The sequence below is a fragment of the Embiotoca jacksoni genome, unplaced genomic scaffold (genome assembly GCF_022577435.1).
Source record: "Embiotoca jacksoni isolate LCO1_2020_lvr unplaced genomic scaffold, fEmbJac1.0.p SCAF_6, whole genome shotgun sequence".
NCBI lineage: Eukaryota > Metazoa > Chordata > Actinopteri > Embiotocidae > Embiotoca > Embiotoca jacksoni.
Window position 1 is genome coordinate 20,421,365 of NW_027185414.1, and position 23,781 is coordinate 20,445,145.

Consider the following 23,781-nt stretch of genomic DNA (forward strand, 5'->3'; position numbering starts at 1 on the left):
GTTTTATGAGGAGAGAGGTGAGAAGTCAACTATTTTTGGGGGGGATTTTTTTTTTTTTTTTTTTTGGGGGGGGGGAGAATGTGTGCAGCATTTCTCTATGATGACAATAGTAATCTGAGTAGATAGGCAAGAAAAAAATGTTTCTTTCACAAAGAACATTGAGTCACAATTAATGTTATGTTGGTACATTTTACCAGTGATCTAACCTGGGTGCTGAAGAGACAAAATAAGGCAAGGCAGTCACTCACCCACTTGCATTTTGTTAAATATGAATTAAATATATACTAATGACAAAACATCAGTCTATAATTATTACCCCCAAATTATGCACGTGATTGTTGAGTCCATAATCAACTCCATTAATTAGCTATTGTTCAAGTTACTTTTTTCATGTTTAAAGTTGAGAAACAGGGGAGCTTGCTCAAGCAGTAAGTCTCCTGTTCTCTTTCCTGTTGCTTCACAGTACCTTAGAGCGAGTCCCTAATCTAGACTGGCACTTTAGCACTGTGGAACAGGGCAGTTATAGGCAGTACTTATAGACCAGTAAAAGTGCTCTTTTACCTGCTGTCTGGTGTGCATGGGCCCCTTCGTCTTGAACCCTCCTTGGGAGCTGCACTCTGAGGCACTGAAGTGGTCGGAGCTCGTGGAGGATCTCTTGGAAAGGGTGTCACAGCCCCCAACAAATGTGTTATCCAATGGGAGCTCCTGAATCACGTGATGCTTCTTCACCGAAACCGGCGTGTCGGCCTTGAGGTGGAAGGCCGACTGAGGCGAGGCGGACTTGTAGTGCCGGGCCAGGTCTGGGCTGCTGGGTTTGAAGGTCGTGGTAGGCGTGGCATTCCAATCAAAGCGTCCAATCCCTTGCTCCTCCAGCTCGGTGGGCAGACTGATGGTTCCGTTGATTGGCTCGTGGGCTGGGTCGTCAGGTTTGTTCCCCTCGATGGTGACAAAGTTGAGCAAGGAGCTTTTGGGGGATTTCCTTTTCTTGCGTTTCTTCTTCTTGTTCTGCTTGTTTTCTGTGTTGGGCGACATCCACTCGGCCCCCTGTTTTTTCCTCTGTGCGGCTTTGAACCTGGAAGCATGGCGGCAGCGCAGCAGCACAGTGACGAAGATGACAATAATCACCACTAAGGCGCCGGTAACGAAGGCTATCATTATAGTTAAATAGTCACCGCTTTGATAAGTTTCACTGCTTTCACCAATGTTGCGGTCAATCGGGGTCTCCATGGTGCGTCGGATGAGATCATAGATGAGTGTTGAGTTGCCCACAGTGTCATTGACGTATAGAAACACCAGCACCAGAGTATGGAGAGATTTGGGATATCCCAGGTCACTGATATTGACCACTAATCGGTGTAAGCCTATGTCAGTCACTGCTGGTTTTTCCTCCAGAGTAATATTCCCAGTGACGGGGTCGATTCTGAACAGACCCTTGTTGTTCCCGCTCACAATCGTGTATTTGAGTTCTGCATTCATCCCTGTATCACCGTCTACAGCAAACACCTCTGCCACCACAGATCCCGGGATAGAGGAGAGTGGGACGAGCTTGAAAGATGTGTTGGAAGGGGGGTAGATGACGATGGGGGTGTTGTCGTTCACATCAATGACATTGATGGTCACCTTGGCGGCTGAGGAACAGGGAGGCCTGCCGCTGTCCACAGCCCTAACGTCAAAAGTGTAGGAGCTCTGTTGCTCCCTGTCAAATGACACGTTGGATTTGATCACCCCAGAGTAAGGATCTAGTATAAAGTTCTCATTGTCATTCAGGATAGAAAGAGAGACAGCAGCATTTTCTCCAGCATCTGAATCTGTCACTGTTATCACTCCCACAGTGCTGTATTTCGGAAGATTCTCCGACACAAAGAACTGAAAGTGGTTATGCGTGAACTTGGGATTGTTATCATTTTCATCCAGCACAGTTACAATAACAGCTGCTTGCGTCTGCAGAGGCGGGGTCCCGTTATCTCGTGCCGTTACAGTGAAGAGGAACCTGTCCTGATCCTCCCGGTCAAAAACCCTGGACGCAGTCAGGACCCCTGTTTTGCGGTCGAGATCGAAAAACGATGCGTTTGGTCCCAGCTGATAGACTATCTCTGCGTTTTTCCCGCTGTCCTCATCTGTGGCAGTCAGAGTAGTGAGGAACAGGTCGCGTTTGTTGTTTTCCGTAACGGCCAGCTCGATAACTGGCTGAGTAAAAATAGGCGGGTTGTCATTCTCGTCCTCCAGCCTCACTCTCACCAAGGCGGTCTGATTCAAGCTCGGCTTTCCAGAGTCAGACGCTACAATTTTAAAGTTGTATTCCTTCGTCCCCTCGTAGTCGAGCAGTGCAGATGTCTCTAATAGATACTGGTTGTCGTACACTGCTTTGAGATGGAAGGGCACATCCTTCTCTATGAAACAAATGACCTTGCCGTTGATGTCAGTGTCTTTGTCTGACACTGTGATGAGAGCTATCTTGGTATTGATGGGATCCTTCTCCGAGAGGAAAACAGTGCCATTAATGGGACTGATTATGTATCTCAGGTCTATATTCGGTGGATTGTCATTAACATCTGTCACATTTATGGTAACTGTAGCTCTGGCTGGACTTGAGCTGCCATCACTAGCTAAAACAGAGAGCTTGTGAATAGCAGTCTCTTCTCTGTCCAGAGGCCTCTGCACTGTAATTAGGCCAGATGTTGTATTTAATGCAAACAGTCTTTTTGTAGCAGGAGGCACCTGAGTCCCAAATACATAATGTATCTCTGCATTTGCCCCAATGTCTGCATCTGTGGCCTGAAGCTGCACGACAGACGTGCCAATAGGGGAGTTCTCTGGTATGTGCACCTCTATCTGGCTCTCTTTAAACACTGGTTTGTTGTCATTCACATCCGTTACAGTAACTTGGAGAATGGCAGTGCTGGATTTCTGCGGACTGCCACCATCCTCCACTTTAATCTTCATCACATATGTATCCTTCTGCTCTCTGTCCAGATTCTGCTGCACAATGAGCTGAGGCCACTTCTCCCCCTCGGGCGTTTCTACTATGTCTAAGCCGAAGGCACTTTGCCCGTTGATCAGCTCGTATTTGTGGACGCTGTTTGGGCCGGTGTCCGGGTCAGTGGCAGAAGGAATGGCAAAGCGGCTGTTAATGAGCGTGTTCTCCGGGATGGAGATGTTGATCACAGGGGACGGGAACATGGGGGCGTTATCATTTGTGTCTTTGACAATTATTTTGATCTTAATCAGCCTGAAATAATCATTAGGTAGGATGACCACTTCAATTTCAAAGGAGCACTCGCTGTCCTCAAACGAGGGGCCAGGGCACAACTTCTCCCTGTCGATTCGGTTTGATGTTGTGAAGATCTCCCCGGTGCTGCTCAGAACGCGAACCAGTGGGTTATCTCCCGCTTTGGAGACGAGCCGATACACAAGATTAGCACTTGCTCCAGTGGCAGCATTTGTATGGGAAATGTTTAGGTCCTTTGGTATGTTTCCAATGAGGACATTTTCTTGCAACTCCTCTCTGATGGGGTAAATCAGCTCTTGGGCTATTGAAGGGTCTAGCCATATGCAGGCGAGTAGGGTGCCCAACAGGTAATAGTCTTTTAGATCCATGACAGTCTTAATGCGTTTCCAGCCGTCACAACTCAAAGGTTTATTTCTATGCAGCGTTGCCACAGGCAGTGACTCCTTGCATGTGATGGCAGGAATCTTCCACGAACAAACCTATGAATATATGACAGAGTTTCCCTTCAGTGAACTAACTTCTCAATACACAGTAATTAGATTTAATTAACAAGCAACCCAACCCTCCCTCCTCAGTCAGCTGTTTAGTCTAAGTTTTTCTGACATGATTTACTGTTGTATCTACAAATAGGCATTAATCATGGCATTCAAACATTTTTTTTTTTTTTTTTTTTTTTTAAATCAACAAATACACTGCAGCAACCATTTAGGCAGCTATTCATGTCTGTTTCTCCCTCTCTAAATCCCCCACATTTTATGGTCACTAAGAATTTCCAGCGCCTCAAAGCCCCATGGCCACAAAACTTCACAACACATTACACAGTCTTATTAATTTTACACTTAAATTGCCAAAATTAAAGAGCTTAAGCTGTGTGTGGGCTCCTAAACGAATGAATGCGCATGAATGAAGCCTACAAAGTAAGCTCAGTCAGATTTTGAATTCTTAGTGGGCAACTGAGACCTATTCTTATCTTACATACCCAAATCCGTTGCAGCGCAGGGGGAGAAAAACTGGAGTGTGTCAGCTCAGTCTTCTCATCCAGTGTGCTACCGTGTGCGAGTTTATTCAGGAAAAGATATCCTTCTCTGTCCAGGAGAGAGAGAAAAAAAATAATCGCCCCGCAGGAGTAGTCAGACTCTGAAAGAGGTTTTGGGTAAAAGCAGCTGGTCGCACAAACTGGGGAGAATTAGAGGCTGCATATGTCGCAGTTCCTTTTCCCCCGTTTAACTTCAGGAACGGACGGGATCTAATTGTGCGACCTGCGGTGATTGCAGTAATCAGCGTCGCTCTCCAGCAGACACAGGAAGGTGGTCAGTGGTTTGTGGTGTCTTCCATTAGAGCAGGTCCTACAATCAATGCTCATCTCCCGCACACGTCCCGAGAAAACCGGCGGGTTGTTTTTTTTTTTTTCTCCTCTCTCCGCCGGCTACCTGTGAAGGTGAAGGCGCCGACGAGGTGAACGCAGGAGGAGACACTCGTGTCCTGTCATGTTTCAAGTTCACGAAGCTCCATCAATAATCAGACACAAGGTTACAAAAAAAAAAAAAAAAAAAAAAAAAAAAAAGATCATGAAGACATTAATGGAAAAAACAAGTGTGAAATCTCAGAGTCAATCCCACTTGGAAACGCCAACCTGAACATAAAGGCTGTTCAGTGTGCCACCGATGCGCAGCGTGGATGTGCCGTTTATCCTTGCACTCTCACTCCCAGAGCAGAATATCTTGCACTAACTCTGTGTAAACCCACAGGAGGGGTGGTGAAGTACACCACACCGACGCCCCCCACCCCGCCGACCCTCGTCATTGGACACCGCCCCTCTCTTTCCGTGGCGTCGGCAACCCGAGCGGCAACAGGATTGGCCCGGAGTCACGTCACTTAGCAAACCGGAGGGTTGTCCGCGGTGAGATGCTCCGTGAAGATGCTGCAGGCTGCAGAGAGACGCTTAACCAAAACCCCGAGGCTGGAGGGGGATGATGATGATGATGATGATGATGACGATGATGAAGCTGGCATTGCTGCTGATGATAGCGTAGAAAAAAAGAGTGGATGTCCCCTAGTTTTTACTCTGTGCTTTATTATATAAAAGCAGATAACACTCATTGGCTCTAAAGGGACGCATCTAACACATAAGCCAACCTGTTCGGCTGTTGTCAGGTAGGCTGCAATAATTGGGGTGGACATAAAAAGCGACAAGACGGAAGCACATTAAAAAAAAAAAAAAGATGCGCTGTGACGGATATTGACTCGCCAAATATAAACACAGGGATATACAACACAAGCCTTGTGTGAGAGTCACTTATAATTGCACTCTAAACAGAGAATCCGTTGTCTGAGCATGTTTGCACCGGGTGCATATTCACGCTCTGTCCACCACACTTTGCACCCTGCAGCCAGGCGTCAGCAGTTGTCCGTAAGAAATAACCTTGACAGTTATCCTAGTCATCAAAGCCGCACAGCGGCATGTGCGTAATGGGTGAATTGCACTTCTTTTCTCTTTTTTTTTAAGTTTACTGCCTTGTGCTCGAGCTGTGATGCTCAGAGGAGGCTGTGATGTGACTTGAGAAGAACCGCAGATGATCTTACTTGACAAGTTTCAGAGCAACAAGAGCAGGCTGAACGGCGCCGAGGAGCCCCAAATGATATGTCAGAAGTGACACAAAGGTGACTAGAAAATAACAGATTTAATAGCATGGAAATCAGAGTCAGCTTTACAGATCCAGCCGTCATTTTATTACCTACTGCTATCCAATCATTACTTAATTCCAATGCAGTAGATAACCCTCAATTTGAGCCACGCTCTCTCTCTCTCTCTCTCTCTCTCTCTCTCTCTCTCTCTCTCTGCCTGTGCTGCTGCTGAGAAAGGCAAGCTGTTGAGCTCGTGCGCTGAGCAGCCTGTCATGGTGAACACTGCCATCTTGAGGTGGGCCTTCACAAATGCCTTAACCTTCATTTGAGCGTCACATCTTCACAAAACCTTAACCAACCACACATTTCTGAAAGCAAGATTCAGGATCAGGCTCTCTGAGGGGAGACCACAATGAGGATGACACGATGAGTGAGTCAGTAACAAGCAAATGTAAAAGTGCCAAAAAGCGAGAATGTGCCCCAGTGTCGGGAAGTGATGCGAGGGACACGGGGACCCACACTGTTGAGGTGGGAACTCGACTGCAAATGTCTCCAGAGAGGCTGGCTTATTGCCTGGTCAGCAGTCCATTAGCACAACCAACCTGGTGGCCTGACCTTTCTGCCTGTGGATCCAGCCATCAATGTCCTCAGCTGGGAGAGAGCAGCTAAAGGAGCGATCTGTCACATCAGTTTAAAGTCTGACACCCTGATGTAGAGGAAAAAGTGACAATATAACTGTCTGCGGTGGTGAAACACTTTCTTGCTCTACTGGCCAGCCGGAGTCATTAAGAACCCATCACCTGCTTTCACTTGCTGACTAGGAGAGTGAGTGTCTCGTTGTTTTTTTTTTTGTTTTTTTTTGTTTTTTTTTCTGCAAAACAAGAAATATGCTTAGATTTAGTAGACATTTCCAACATTGTTGGGTCTCTGAGGTGTGTGTGTGTGTGTGTGTGTGTGTGTGTGTTTGTGTGTATGTGCATAAGGATGATTGCACAGTAATTGGTAGTACTGGACAGAAATCATCACATCTGGTGGAGTAATTGTTAAGACAGCGGTATTGATCAGCAACTCTTATCAGAACTCCACACAAGTTTCGTGGACATTTTGTGTCATGGGTCAGTGAAATCGTATTTATTTCGCCTTACAGATGAATTGAGTGTCACATGACCTTGAGTCAGACACCAGAAGGGGCTAAAAATCAGCAACTGCACTGTTCCTCTTTCCAGATTTATCTGCTCTCCCGTTTTTTTTTTAATCTTATTTAGTCCATTTTGAACTGGCTGCAGCTCATGTGTCTGCCAGTCAGGTTTCTGACAAGTGATGAATAAAGTAGTATGCTAATATATGCTCGAGGTCTTACAATGTACCTCCTATAAACTCACATCGAGGAAAGAGCCTAAGGGAAGTGTCCAAACCTGAGGCCTTATGAGTCCCTGTGTACCAGGTGCAGTCAATCACACGATTCACCTTGGTTTGATTCTCACGCTGACTTATTGACTTGTTCATGCTGTTGAATTTGTCTCATGAATAATACAAGCTACAAATTTGTTTATCTTTCATCTCTATTGAAGTACAAGGTCAAACAGGTAATTTATGTATTTTCTAACTTAAACACAATCTAAGGAGCCGGAGCTGGAAAATGTAAACATTTGGTGTCACAACTAGTGTGTTGATAGAAAGACGTAAGAATCAGGAACCATGACTGAAGGCTGTGTGTGTGTGTGTGTGTGTGTGTGTGTGTAAAGTTAAGATGTGTTTATTAATGTAGGACCTTTAATTAACCCAAAAGTTTTATTTTATGTAAACAAATGATTTGCTCTTGCAAACACTAGATGCCTGATGTTTCTATAACAACATTCCTCGTAAGAAAAGTATTTTAACCCTTGTGTTGTCCTTGGGTCAAAATGACCCGCAGCTGTGTTCAACCAAGTTCTATTTTATTTTCACATTTTTTGGGGATCATTGGTGACAAGGAGGCTGTGAGGGTTTCTTTAAAGAATGATGACCAATGATCCCAAGAAATATAAAAATATAGAAATAAAATAGAACTTGGTTGAACACAGCTGCGGGTAATTTTGATCCGAGGACAACAGGAGGGTTAACTATGAGGATAGTCTGAGTGAAAATATTGTTTACAGAGTTTTTGCAAATACATTTTGGTCAGGAGAAGAAGGTATTCCAGAAATTCTATATGAAATAGTTTTTGTCTCACGATCCACTAGTTAGCCTTTAACATACGTAGGGTCATTTTCTATTTCGTACCTCACTAGTGCAGGTGAGAAAAACTGGGCATGGTGAGAAACATTAATCATTTTTAGAGTGTGAGAGCTGTTTGACTTGGAATGCAGCCTTCTTTTTTTTTTCTGCGTTGTCTGCCTGGTCAGAATAATGCAAAGTAATTTAGCCAAAAGAAGTGTAATTATCCAAGCCAATTTCAACATCTGAAAGAATTGAACAACATACTGTACATCCTCTGAAAAGAAAACAACTGTCGTGAATACTTATATTTTACTCATTACTTTCCGTCTCAGTTCCTGTAATCAGCTGACTCAGAGAAAAACATCAGAGCAGCTATTATCACATGAGCTGGATCCTGCTGCTTGTGATACCGCACCACCTGCCAGCTAAACAAATGTGCACGTAAAATTGGACTCGTGTAATAATCAAATCCTTTGAGTTGTTTCACTCAAGGGCAAAACTCTCCTTCTGTTGTCTTACTTCACATTTTAAAGCTGGATGTATAAAAAGCTTCCTTTCATCACCACTTATAATGATTTGGCAGTGTCTAAATAGAACGTAACCATTTAGTATTTCTATAGCTTAGCTCACTGTTTTTTTTCTGAAGCCCACCGAGGACATCGGTTTCATTTGTTCCTTGTCAATACCACCAAATAGCCCCTGCAAGTGCTGATGAAAATTTAGGCCTTTTCCCTTAAAAACCCTTTTGCCAGTGTAACTTCTCTCAAGAGTGGTAATGACCCAGTGGATAATTGGCATCACACATGCTGCGGACCCTGAATACCTAATCGGAGCCTCTAATTAGGCATCCTCAAGTTAAAAGTTTGGATACTTTCGAGTGAAAATTTGGATATGAAATGTTTATCAGTTTCTTTGAAAGGGATTTCAGTGGAATCAAACCTTTGAATTCCCCCGAGCAACTTGTGCTATATTGCTTAACAAGGTAGTAACAAGGTACTTTGATATGTGCAGGGACAGAGCGTTACAGCTGTGGGCTTGTGAGCTAAAATGTAAACGCTTGCTCAAGGTAATTTTTTTGATTAACCATATGGTAACCCCAAAGACATCCCATGCTTGCTGCTGAGCTTTCCTAATTATTGCAAAATCATTTTAAAGACATTTTCTTCATGCACCCAGCACATCCTTTACCACCTGACAGTTGGCATTTAAGAGGGATAATGCCACTCATGATAATCCTTTGAACATTGATTGACACATTGTTTGATTAAAAAAAGATATGCTGGGTAGCGTTTCGAGATGCCAAAAGTGCAAGATATCCCTTATAAGAAATGCCTCTTCTGTCTACTCTCCGACTGTAATGTGCTCTCTCTCCCTTTGCTTTCTGGCTCTCCTCATTTTTTTCCCCTCTCCCTGCCACATTTGAATCACATATCACTTTCCAGACTCTGCACCGAAAAAGGTCAAACATTCCCTCCCATTCTCTGTTTTTTTTTACTGATGTGAAAGCCAGAAGCCTGCCTGTAGTGGCTGAAATGGATCCTGGTCAAAGACTGCGGCAGACCGGGGAAAGAAAGTCGAGCAAGTTCCTCTCTGCTCAGTGCGCAGGCTGATTTGACCTTGTGCAGTATGAATGAAGCAGCACCAGGTTAGCAGATACTTGACATGCACTCTAACACCAGTACTTTTTCAGATACAGTCAAGCTGAGTTGTGTATTTTTGACAGGGACATCACGTACGCAAAGTTCATCTTTATAACACTTTAGATGGACCTTGAAAATGTACAGTACATCTCAGGTGATTCTGAGGTCTCACATCATTTTGTCAGTTGAATAACAAATACAAGAATCTAAAAGTCAGCTTTGAAGTGTCGGTTTATTTCTGTCCATTAGCTTATTATTTTTAATAACTCACATGCAACTAGATAACTGAAGAGGTTTGCTATCACACATCTTTTCTAGTAACAGGCTCCATCCAAGTGTGAGATATGAAATAGAGCTGGATGTGCAGCTGCAGACTTAGAGCAACCATTAAAAAGGTCTGGATCAACCTCTGAATGTGACATACTGTGCATTGAACTAATTCATTTATAGTTGTAATTATGACTCTGGCAGTGAAGACATCTCGTGAAGAGGAGAGGAGGTGGAAAGAAAATGCCTGCATACACACTGCGAGTCTAATGTCTCATTCGAAAGGCAGTTTTTGTCATGCATTAGCCAAGCAGCTTCACATTTACTAGTTAAGACGATGCGGCTATTTGGTCACAGAGCTTTCTTTATTGGTTTTGCTCTGCATAAAAATGTAATATAGATTATGGTCTTCCACAATTTTGTGATCATATACCTTCTTTTTTTTTTCTTTTTTTTTTTTTTACAAAAAGTTGAAGAATGCTTTACAAGATTTTTTTTTCAATTATGTTATCTCTTTAGTGCTACCACCAATCTCTGAGACACCAAATTAAAATTAGAAAAGGCAATGATTTACTCTTCAATGCTTGGTTTTTCTCTTTATACTGTAAGCTGCTCATGAGAAGTGTTCCTGTTTGGGGGTACATTAGCGCATGTACACAGTACTTAATAGAGGCCTAGTATTACTATGGAATAATGCACATAGATTGATGCATGTAGAACATTTTCATTATTATCCTGGACATCCTGCATCTCAATTGAGGCTTTGTTGTCATCCTAATATTATAGTTTTAAAGCATATGTACCGTAACAATGTGCAAATGCAGGCAACACATAACATACTGTATTTGTCTGTAGGATACCTGTAGAGAACCTTGGTGAATAATACCATTATGTGTAAAAATACTCAGACCACAGGCAAGAAAAAAAACTACAGCCTCTTGAGCAAAATCCCAAGATCACCCTGTAAGTGTGCAGTCATTGTTGTAGCTACACTTTTATGAAAAATACTCCCACTTATCAGTTTTAATCATTGGTCTACAACAGAGGATGACTCATTCCCTCACAATGAGGTGCCATAGATTTGTCCTGTAATTACAAAAAAATGAGCTCTGGTGTTGAGTATGGAAATGGGTGAGAAAACAGAGGAGAAGCAAATGAGAATGAAAAAGTGTCTCTTAAACTTGTCGTTCACATGATGGGGAGGTTATTTACAAGCTTTGGTCAAGATCTTTTTAGTGGCAATTAAAAGAGGACATTTTGTGGTTTGTGATAGCTTTGATATATCTGATCGGATGATAAATATGTGTCCGAAAAGATGTCAGACACATTAACCTCATGCCAACTATCAAGGCAATTTAATTAAAAGCTACTTTGTTCAACCCGCTGTGTGGAACTTTTATCTCCCCCTTCTGCCAGTGAGAGTAATTACAAACACACTGTCGACACATGCTTATGTTACAACCCCTGCGAAATGACTCGTTTTAACGTCAGAATTTTATCCAGCAGTCCAATAACACGTCGAAAGTCTAGAAAAGACGCATTTTATTCCCTATTTAGGTTAGTTGAGGGCTAAACTTGAGTCTAAAGTCAAAGTCTCAGGTGTGCATGCTCTGCTCATAACGCTTGCCAAGTATCCAGCTAACTTTTTTTTTTTTAAATGTTTTGTTCTAAAAAGTTCTGAGACCATTGTAGTTCATTTTTAAGAAAAGTTTTTAGCAAGATGTTTTTGTTTTGTTTTGTTCCCAGAAGGTTCCTCTTGGAGGAAGAATAGTTTTCTGAATGTTGCTTTGAGAATGTTCTTCCTTTGTTATCATGCAGCATTGTTTTATAAAAGAGCATTTTATGATGTGTTACTACCTCAACAACATCCCCAAATCATCTTCTGAATGTTTTTAAACCAAATGTTAGAAACTATATTTGAACTTGTAAAATCCTTACAACGTTTTTTTGAACATAAGAGGAAAATATTTTCTTTAAAACATTTTTAGAACTTGTAGTTTATTTCATGGGAACGTTCCCTGTAAGCTGGATATGCATTCGTTTATTTAAAATCCTGCAGTCCACATATAAATGCATGCTTTTCTATCCTATACGACCAACTCCTTCATTTGTACAACCATATTGGAACTGTTTCCATTATGCCAACATGGTAGAACTTCTTATTCTATTCTAGTGTGTTCTATTCTATTCATTTACGTTTGAGGTACTTGAACTTTATATACCCTGGAGTTAGACAAAATATTAGATGTTATCGTCATATTGTATTGTGGTAAAAATCTACATGAGCCGAAATTAAATCATCTTGTTGGATAATTTTATCTAAATTGCAGAAAACTCTGTGCATGCACTAACACATAATTTACTTTTGTTGAAGAAATGAAAGGGTGGCTCTCCAAATCATTTTTTTGCAGGCAACACAAGCTTTTAGCATTCAAATCACTGCCCAAAGAGATAAGGTATTATCAGATGACAACATACAATTTCTGTTTAGCAAATGACACACAGAATAGAAAATGTCCCTCTCCATCACGGCCACATCTCCAGAAGCACAGATTCAGCTGAGAAAATAGTGTCATGTGTTGTTGTCATGCGTTGTGTATGGTGTGATGTCTCTGGTGCAGGGACGGCCAATAATCATGTTTGCATGATGAATACGGCAAACAACACCACATGACCACATGAAAACACCATATGACATCTTCAAGGGCACACCCAGGCTAACTGAAGCCTTCTCATATGTTCATCTATCCACTGTTGGCTCTTTGCCTTCCGATTTGTTGTAGGAAAAAAAGAACGCTTCTCATCTCTATGGTCTCATTCAGACATGAATAGTAGCCAAATGTAAGAACCCACGGCTGGTGTCAAACACATAGAGTCCACATAAACAGTGTTTGACATCTCTTGCAAAAGCTTGGGAGACAGTTATAGTTTTGCGAGCAACTCTATCATTATGTTGTTTGATTTCTTTTCCTTGAACCTTAGCGTCCAGTCTTTGATGTCTGTTTTCACTTCACCATTTTATCTCATAATTCAGCTCTTTGATGTACTATACATTATACTCATCCATCAACATCAACAACAGGTGAGATGGAAAACCATATGCTTGAGGGCTGGAGGCAAAACTGTTTTCAGTATTCGTGGCCCTCTAAGGTCCCTCCCTAACTCTTCAGTGTTTATAAAAGAGAGCACTTAAATATCACAACCACCTATCCATATATTCATTTTCCACCTATATCCACGTCCAAGTCATGGTATCAACAAGCTAAACAAGGAACCTTTTACTGAAAATAATGTTCTATTTTATCCATTAAAGACACCTAAATTCAACCTTTACCTTCAGCCTTTAAGGAGCTGCAGCTGTTGGAGGCCGTCTGGAGGAAGAATCACAGGTGCAGAGTGATGCATTTCACTTTCCTCCTTCACAGATTTTTACTCAACAACCTCGAAAAGCCAGACGACTCAAGACAACAAGACTGCTCTATGGGGAATCACAGGAATGTGTGACTGCAATCGTTTCCTAATGAGTTTCCTCTCCCCCACTAATTGAGGATCTCATTCTCTTACGTCTGTTACAATCTACGGCTTCCACACACCGACGTCAGCAAAATCTAACCGCAACTGTTGACTAATGAATTGTGTTCTTCCCATAAAACACTTATAATAAACTCATAAGCAGTGAATTACGCGACCCCTTCTTTCAGTCAGTGTTTTGGTTCTCTGCCAGCCTGCAGTCAGCCAGCAGTGTTTCTCCAACCTACATTTCTTTATGAGGTATGTCTATTTCCAGGCGTGCAATGGTAAACAACCAGAGTAAAAATAAAACAATTGTTCTGATTCAAATTACAACAAAAAACGAATATGTCTGGCGTTCCAGTAGCTTTTTAAATCCCATCGCTAACTCTGTGACATCTCTGTAGAATTCGGAATGATTCATTTCTTTCTTGATTACTCTCTTATTGGGGCTCTTGCACAGCAGGAGGAATCAAGACACGTGTTGAGGAGGACAACTTGAAAAAGAAGAGCACCTTCAAATACGAAAAAAAAAATCTCAAATCAACTTCAGTTATCAGGAAAAAATGAGGTTGGAATTTTTCTCTCTGGGCCTTGGACTTTGTACGTTTTATGAACTTGAAGGGTTATAGCTTTTTGATGTCACCTGTGTTTGAAAGATCTTCAAAACTCTTTCATCTGCAGATTTATGAACTTCACATGAAATCTCTATTAGAACAGGGTCCAAGCAGCATCTTGTGGGAATTGAATCTTAGTTTCCACCAGCCAGAGGGTAGGCTGTTGCATTGAAACTGAAAAGTTTTGTTTTGTTTGTTTTGTTTGATGCCAAAGTTTCTTTTTACATTATGTTTTTTTTTGTTTTTTTTGGTCAGATGATCAGAGCTAGAAAGAGTCCAGCTAGTGCTACACAGCATGTTTACTGCATGCTTTGCAACCTCCTCTCAACACTACTCCTCGAATGCCTCTTCACAAGTGGCTCACCCTCTGAAGTCTTTGAAACATTTTAGACACATACCATATACTTATTGAGCACTTTGTTAGAAACACCTAAACAGTCTAATAAATGGAATACAACAGCTCTGCCATCACATCCATCATTACAAAGTGCACAATGTTCAGTTTTTGGTCATGCTGTCAGAAAGGTGTAATCTTTTTCTGGACTCTCTCACATTCAGAGGTGTTTTGGTTGTTTTTGGTCCTTTCAATACATATATGACGAGGCAACATCAACAACACCTCTCTCCTTCATAACATAACATAACTTGAAACCTCTGCAATGGTGTCAACAAAAGTTGAACATTGTGAGCACAATAAAACTAGAAAAGGTATTTTTCTCTTCTCTTTTACTTTGAAATAAAATGCACACGTGATATTTCCATGTAATTGTGCTCAAGGGAATCAATATGTTCCATTTCAGTTGTCCCACAAAGATAAAGGGGAGTGTTTTCAAGCTGAGTATAGATGAGTGTTGCATTTTGTATAATAATACTACTCTAACATTGTAACGAAATCTTGCTCCAGAAAAATGTTCACTGTCAATTAGAAGTGATGAAGCGAAGCGGAGGTGGAGGAAAGAGTCGGTGGGTGTGCCCTTTTTTTTCCCCTGCAGTTGTTGCACTCAGACTGAATAAATGTGTCTCAGAGGATGTTTGTTTCCTTCCCACTCCTTTAAAGATGCTTTACATAATTGTATTGTTAATTACTGTGTTCTGTAAGTTTAAACAGTATGGAGTCCCAGTTTGATAGAGTTGTGGGAACACGCTAAGTTAGGATTTGTGGTGAATTCTGACAAGTTTTGCACTGTTGAACAAGACTTAGACCGTATAGTCACGCTAGCAGCTCTGTGCGGCCTGTTCTTAGGTAAAGCGGTGCTTTGGGCTAAATCGTTAGCGTGCTAAAATGGTCAAAGGAGTCATGTCAACATGGGGATATGTAGCACGCATAAAGCTGACCATGTTCACCAGTTTAGCATATAAGCTTGCCATCCTTTGCACTATAAATGAAGCTAACGTGGATGTGAATGTCATTGCTGGTGCTGTAGAAACGGGGAACCATGAATGGCGATAAATAAGTACGAATTTTCACCTGCTGATGGTGTTAGATGAAAAGTAAAGGAATTACCAAAGTCATACCCTGGAGACCATGAACGCATCCAATAGTTGTCAAAATATCCATCAAGCAGCGGACCAACATACCCACTGACTGATTGACTACTAATGGCTACTGCTTGGCGTACCCAAAATTCCCTGCGGGAATATAAGGGTCTGGGTACACTACGTAGGGAATCGTTTGCGGTCATTCCGTCCTACTGGGCGTAGACCTCGGGTTCATTTTAACCAATCAGCATTTGAAACTGGCCGATAATCGGCCACTGCTGCAACTACCTAGGGCCCGTGTCCACCGTAGCGTTTTTTCCTGAGCACACCGTGTTTTTCTTATTTTTTTTTAATGAACACAAGCAGGTTAGGTTAGGTTAGGTTAGGTATTCACCACAATTAACAATTAACAGCATAATGAAGCGCTGACTGTTTATTCTGCGCTGAACGTTTGGCTTTTTTTTTCAGGTCACCAAGAGTTGAAAAATGTTCAACTTTGGTTAAAGCACTGCGCTTGTCATTGTCATTTTTAATCCAGCCTTCCAATTACAGTGAAGGATGGATGGGACAAACGTGCTTAATCCAACACTGGACATTTCATTGGTCCGGCCTTCAGAGTAGCTGAGCTAACGCTAATATGAGCAGCGTATCCAGACTATAACCATAGTGGTAAACTGAAGCTGTGAACATAAGTCTGGTTACATTGACAGCGCCATCCCAAGTTAAAAACATGACCTGTATAAATAATGACATTATATTAGGCAAGTAATCGTCATCTAAGTGATCTGGAACACAAGTGACAACAGTTCTGTAACAAACAACAGTTACTTTATAGTATTCCACCGCTTGACTTTACTCGCCTCAGCACAACTGCACAGACATTGCTGTGGAACACTGGTTCAACATTAGCTGCTTCAATTGACCTGTTTATCTCCAGTCTGGTGGATTCATTAAACAGGAGATACTGATGCAAGCAGCAATCGCAGGGGCCATGAAGAAGCCCATCAAGCAGAGTGCACTGCAAACAGGTGCAATGAAGACCTGTCTACCTGTCTATCTGATCATGATTGGAGCCGTGCAGCACTGATACCGTTCACTTCCTGTTTGTGTCTTTGCTGCCAGCTATGTCACAGCTAAATGATTCGCAGTAAATGACAAGAGTAATTCTGACAGAGCTGCTGAAACTATTCACTTACCTCGATAAGGAAATGGTTACTGTGGCCTTTTCAGCTGTCTTGTGTTGTGCCTCTGATAGTCTATTATTTTAAATAATGCATGCATTATCCATTCAGATAGCCTTCTAGTAAAAGTTCCTGATCCTTATCTATGAGTTTATGACTCTGACAATGTGATTGTACTCCCTAAGCTCTGTGCTCCATATATCACACCTCAAGCTCCAATATATGTGGGAACAGAATGCTGTGATGTGCCTGGTAAGAAATAGTGGATAATTGGTGGATATAATTTACATTTTTGTCAGTCCCATTTACCCGAATCATATCCAGTCATATCCTACTTAAGATTTGAAGGCAGATATAACGACGGAAGACATTCCCAAGGAGCGCCTCATGAAATACGTTGTTCCAGATACGCTTTATTTTCAGGGCAGTAGTTTTGAAACCGATACAACTGTGCAACAGTGGAAAGAGAGTATAAGCCACCCTCCAGTGGAGAATGCAGAATAAGAGTTCAATAGATGTGCTTTAATTGTGGTGAAATGTTGGTGCTCAGCCAGAGGTAGGAAGTACATAAGTTAGTGTGAACCTGACACACAGCAGTGCCCTCTACCACTGCCATCAGCTCATACCTTATTTGTAGCTTACTAAGAGTTCCTCCTCAATACTTCTGTACAAATGGAATGAAAACACCAAATGTGGAATTTAAAGTGCATTTGATGTCCTTAATATACTCCAGATGTGGACTACAGGCAGGAGAAGTAACCAAATTGCAGTAGCTAAAACTTAACAATTTGATAGGGGTGCAAGTAACAATTATTTAATTATCGATTTTCTAAATTGTTTATAAAATAGAAGCGAATAGTAAAACACTCCCATAATGACATCCCAAAGCCCAATGTGGTTTCCTCGAATCCCTTTTTTTTTTTCCATTCCAAAACCCCAAAAGACATTTTAAGCTCTATCTGATGCCCGGTGCAAAGCAGCAGCAACACAATACAAGTTTCTTTCCTTCTGTCAGGATGACGCAGTTGTCATTTTCCCAGCCAGTGCCCATGGTCTTTGAATAGCAAATGTACCTACATCCATCTGAGCGTCCATGGGTGTGTTGGTCTTCAAATGAGGCGGGGTCAGGTGCTTTGTTAGGGCACTGTTACCTTAAGGCAGCAGAAACCGACTTTGCTACTAACCAACAAAAAGAACAGATCCATGAAAATATTTTCTTTCCTTAGCTGCTATTTTGTAAATCCACCATTATAAGAACAGAACCGAAAGAGCTTTTTAGATGAGGCGAAACGTCATCAAGAAACCAGAAGAAGTCCGGTTGCCTTTGGATAAACTTAGATTATAAGAGCTATCCTCCAAGGTTAAAGGAAATGGGAGATGATTCAATGAAAATCAGCAAAACTTCACATCTGAGAAGTTGAAACCAGAACATGTTTGGCATTTTTCACAATTATCAATTGCGTATTAAAAATATTCAGATCAGTGTTATAGTAATTTACTAATTAATTAATGGGATAATCATTTCACATCAAGAGAATGTAAGAAAATAATTTCTAGGCATGCATCACATAGTGTTCCCCAAGTGTTTGTTGCCTTTAACACAATCCCTGATCAAAGTCCTGCGATAAATAATATGTTTGTGAGACTGATGATCATTTTTGTGTGCATGAGTTAAGTGTTGCTTCAACTCTGGTCATTTCTTAGATTGTTTCTTGTATTAGACTGTATTGTAATGAACTTCCAGAGGATGCGTAGGTAATCAGGTTTTTAATGCCTTCTGGAATCATTTCCATCTGGACTTTATGTGTTTTTGCTCTATCCAATTATAACGTAATCACCAAGGACATGTTAATGACAGTTGCTATACAACATAAAGAGGTCAGAGAAATAACCCTGATTGCCGACAATATTGAGGAGCCAAACATCCCTCTGATTCCTCCTCTCATCTCCCTGCACATCAGGTTTAAGGTGCAGAGATAAAGAAATCAGCCCTGTTAGATTTGGGTTTATTTGTACAAATAGTTCATTTTATTTCATTGGTTTTAAAATATACAGGAAAAACAGTTTCTCACCACTGTAACTCAGCATGATCGACCATATCCAGTAGCCCAAGAGTCATGGCACTTTTTGTGGGTTCATAATAATTGTCAAATTTTATATTTAGGACATCACTCATCCTATTTATAAAACCTATGAAAACACCAGACAGTGCCTTCCACCACTGGGTTTGAATTGTTTGTATTGTTCATTTAAATTGTTACTTTACGTTAGTGTTAAGGGACCAATTTGTCAATTTTCAACCATATCTGTCTTTTTACCATAAGGATATAGTGGGACAAACAATTGGTTGTTGTTCATCAATTCCTCCAGATTTTTTGTGATTATTGCAATCAAAAAATGCAACATTGCAAATTAATTTCCAGAGTTTATAGTGATCGTTTTGCGGTATGTGGAAATAGGACACAAATTGCAAGTCGAGGAAAAATATGTAATCACTTTTTATCATAATAAGAATGCTGTACATCACAGAAATATTTGAGTTGCAATTTTTTTTAACCAAGAGAGCCATGGGCTCAATGTTACAAAAGATTCATAAAAAGCAATGTAGCTTTACAAAACACACAGTCTGTGAAAGGCTGAGATTGCCTAAATTTGTGTCTCAGCAGGCCTGCGAAGGCAGACGGCCACTGAGGGAAAAAAAAACATTTCACCATGACCTATGCTTTGCCTAGAAAAGTATTTGCTAGGCTTCTTGATACATGGCAACGTTGTATAAGCAACGTCACAGTATATGATCAGCATTAGTAGCTTTCTGATAAATAACCACCTTATATCTTTTCACTCACTGCAAACATTGTCTGGCGGCTTCTCGTGTTTTGTTGAGTCGGTGCAACAAGGTGAGACACTTGGCAAAGGCAACTGAAGGATTTAAGTGTTGGGCATCAGAAGCTTGCATACCATGCATCTGGGTACATGTAGGCCCTGCCGGCACGGCCCCGAGAGCTGGAAAACTCAGTTGTCTTGGTCAAAATAACCCACACTGAGGAATTTATAGCTTTAATTCACTACATAGCATCATTACATCTACACAAGTAAAGAGTGGCAAAATTCCCCTTTAATGCCTCTTTCTGGATTGAACAAAATTGGAAAATTAGGTGATCAACTACATCACATGTTGGTTATTGTGAAGCCCTGTTGCTCTGTTGAATTTCCATTCGATAGTGTATACAACCAGGGGGACCAAATACTGTAATTAAAAAAATAGTATTGTACTAAGGTTTGTGATAGGATAATAGCCTCTCCATTGCTTTGTGTTTATGTGCAGATCAGCACAAATCCCCTTATAAATAAACTGCTTTTCCAACCAGACAGACCCCTGTGCCCCCACAGTGATTTTCCATGTATAGGAGGCTTAACTGTGCGACTGTGTCTGTTGTGCTCTGGATCTTGCAGCCTCAAATTAAATTTGAATTGTTCCATAAAGGGTCAAACATCTTGAGAGAATAAACACGACACACCATGAAATTAGACTGTTGTTGGGAAAGGCAGAGGTATACTTAGATACAAATTTCTTATTACTGAAGTGTTTGCGCACAGATTCGTGTTTTGGATGACTGGTCTTGTTGCAATATTGAGCAAACATCCCCTCTTTCATCTCCCTGGTACACACCAGGTTTAAGGCAGCAGAGATATCCAGCGTTACAGGGATAGATTTGGGTTTATTTAAGGTTACCGGCTGAGGAAGGGAATTCTAAGTATTCATATTTTTTTTTACACTTAGTTGCAGTAAATGATCATCATACTCTAAGAATGATCATTGTGTTGATTTGAATTAAATTATGATGGCACTTGAACTAACATTCTGCTACTTTGCAGTTATGTTCATTAAAACATGTATGCGTTATATTGATCATACTTTATAAATATATATTTTGGGAGACATGATTAATTATATTTAGTACAGTATTATTGGAAATTTAAATGTTGCTTTACATTTTTTGCTTTTTTACATTTTACATAAGTAGGGAAAGAGTAATGCAACAATAAAACTGGGTTAACACTTCCCCTCTTTGGGACAATTGTTGTGGAACCGCCATGATTAGTAGTCCTACATACCCAAAATTACTGCCACAACTCTGTGTGGTTGGTTTTTGGCATACACTTTCAATGTGGCTTTCACAGCACCAGAGCGAAGGTGTGAAGAGCGAGTTTGTGTGAGTCGAGGTGCCTTGGAAACTGACCAAACAGCTTGTTTGTGCCAGATCAGTGTTTCCAATGCATAGGCCTTATGTGGGCAACCTGCCCAGGCAAACTTGTTCCCACCCAGGAAAATTGAAATTTACATCACAAAATACCAACTGGGCTATAAACCTCTTGTGTAACACAAGTGTAATGCAAAGAGTGCATATTGTCCCTGTTCACCACCAGACTTCGATCACTTAGCTGAGGGCAGGCTATTACTTCATAATTCATGAGAGGCCGTGATATATTAAAAGTATCATCCATTAAATCATTACAACACATTTGAGGACTATATCCATATATCGGGGTCATTTAATTCTAGAGCTCCTTTTATGTTGTAACTGGGAAACATGCCATTATTACCTAAATATTGTAACAGCAGTGAAAGGCCAGTTAAAACATCTGCTGTGCAGACAAGTGGCAGGCATTGCTCTTTTTCTAAGGTCTTGATGTTACTATGTTAAGTGCTCTGAAATGACTTATGTTGTTATTTGCTGCTATACAGATAGAATTGAATTGAACTGAATAAAAACAATAGTCAATTCTAGACGCAATGAGATTCGTTAAACATTAAGATAGGACTCAAATGTGCAGCTGCATAAACAAACAGCATTACACACTGAGGCTGATGCTGAGCTCTCATGTGTGATAGCACATGGGCTGTGCAATGCACTTCACTTCGGGGTATGATAGCAAGTTTCCCGGTCAACTGAAGGTCATAGAGATGCCTATAGTTTGTACACTGTGGCTCACTGTCTTGACTCCGATTTTGTGATTTTGTTTGTTCGTGTAAAGCTGTAAAATCAACACAAGTCAAATGTGTCTGGTTCAGCTGATTTTTGTTCAGCCCAAATCATCAGGCAGGGACTTGCTGTTATACAATTAATGATTCACAACCCTAACCCCGTATGTTGTTATAGGTCTACTGATGGCCCTCATAAAAAGTCTAATGTGCAGGTTTGCAGTGATTGACAATCATCTTTGTGTCTACTGTCACTGTCTGCAGTTAGTCACAGCTGCAGAGTTAGAGCAAGGACAATCAAGACTGTCGCATCACACGATTTCCTTTGAAAAAAAAGTAATCAACTATGAAAATAAAGTTGAAGTTTAATTATTGGCTGAGGAACATGAGCAAAAGAACAGTCTGCAGCTGATGTGTAGTTAGCTCTGTGAAGAGTTGTTAGGCCCAGTTTCAGTGGATCTCCAGTCATCACGCAGACAGAAAGCCCTTTGTACCTCAAAACACACATTTTAGTGTTTATTTCTAATCTTATTCTGTGTGAGGGGGCTGCCAGAACGACAGCAAGTGTTTTCAGTAAGGTACTAAAATGCTTAACACCTATTTGTCTTTCCTTTTAAAGCATTTTGTTCACAAACATTTTCACAAGTACAAAAAAGGGGTTTCACACATGTTAAAAAAAAAACGTCTTCTCAAAACAGAGCACAACTTAAAGTTTGCTGATTGTCACAGTTTCTTTGTTCTCTGCTCAGTTTTCAGTCCCTTTGTGTCCAGCTCAGTGTGTGATTCATGGTCTGTTAACAAGCTCCTCCCCAACAGCTGCAGCCCCGCCCACCTCTGATCATCACTCAGCCTCAATGAGGCAGCAGCTGCGAGGCACATGTGTTGCAACACTGAACTGGAAAAAGTAAATATAATGATAGTCTCTGCATTAATAATTGACTATTCTCATAAGACAGTTGTGTGTGTGGGGGGGGAAAGGGGAGGGAGTGGAGGGGGTGGGGGTGGGGGTTGGGGGGTAATCACTTTATTAACTTCTGTTGTTATGCGTTCACTGCAGCTCATCTATTATCTTTGTTGCGCTTCAGTAAATCCAACAGGGACTGTGAGGAGTCTTTGTTACTGCTTGTATTAAATACTTTGAAAGATAAACCTTTAATGTCTCTTGAATATCAAGGTAAAGCTCAGCCACTCTAACCATGACCCCATTGTACAGCTATTTACTCGTTGACTTGAAAGAAACAGAGCTACATAAATGGTACATAAATCTTGGTGTCTTTGTATTTCCAGTGTTTAGTCACTTCCTGCCAAACAGTCCACACTAATTGAGACCACTGGTGGGTTTACAGTCAACTATTGTGGGAGAATACACGTGAACGCCTGTCGAGCAAAAGCTATCCTACTAGGAACGTGGGAGGTTAGCACGTTTGACCTCACTTGACATGGCAGGGCTCATGGTCAGAGGAGGAAATGTACTTCTGTAAAAAGGTGAAATAGCCAGACTTGGTCAGCCTAGCCTACTTACCTCCTGACCTCCATTTCGCCCCTGTGTTGGTTTATATGGGTGATGACGAGGTTGTTTTCTGTATTTTGACCAAGCAGCAACCGACATTACGTCACCCATTGGGACATTTTGACTGTTGCCTTTATTCGTTTTTTGGAGACAGAAATAACCCTATTTGTAAAAACTATTAATAAAAACAGACACACCCTCAAAGATACCGCTCTTTCAAACCTCATATCTAATTAATTATGGAATTGTTTTCAGACAGACCACCATAGCACTGATCAGAAGGAGTGAATTTAGCTCACTATTTTGGACTTGTAGAAAAATCTATTGATGTATTTGTTTGTTGTCCTCATGAACGCTCTCAACTGGGAAGTAGGAACTTTCCAGTTGCCTGAAGGCACCACAAGTTAAAATTGGATTGTAATTATAATTGACTTAGTTCCTAACATTAGAACCTTCCTATTGCAGGTCATATCAACTGTGAGTATTCACTTTGCAAACTCAGATAAGGTGACACAATTCTGTGGCCTGACCACTTACAAA

General features: G+C 41.1%; 1 protein-coding gene across 10 annotated transcripts in view; it reads right to left on the bottom strand.

Annotated features, from left to right (window-relative positions):
- LOC138213414 (protocadherin-9) overlaps window positions 1–4,960 on the bottom strand; it is a 198,231-nt gene extending 193,271 nt beyond the window's left edge. For all 10 annotated transcript variants that reach the window (XM_069174488.1, XM_069174486.1, XM_069174483.1 and 7 more), the window contains exons 1-2: window positions 4,209–4,960; window positions 562–3,708 (exon numbers count right to left, since the gene is read on the bottom strand). In XM_069174488.1, coding sequence (XP_069030589.1) covers window positions 562–3,597 — 3,036 coding nt within the window. In that variant the 5' untranslated portion in view covers window positions 3,598–3,708; window positions 4,209–4,960. The remainder of the gene's footprint in view (window positions 1–561; window positions 3,709–4,208) is intronic.
- Window positions 4,961–23,781: the final 18,821 nt, after the last annotated feature.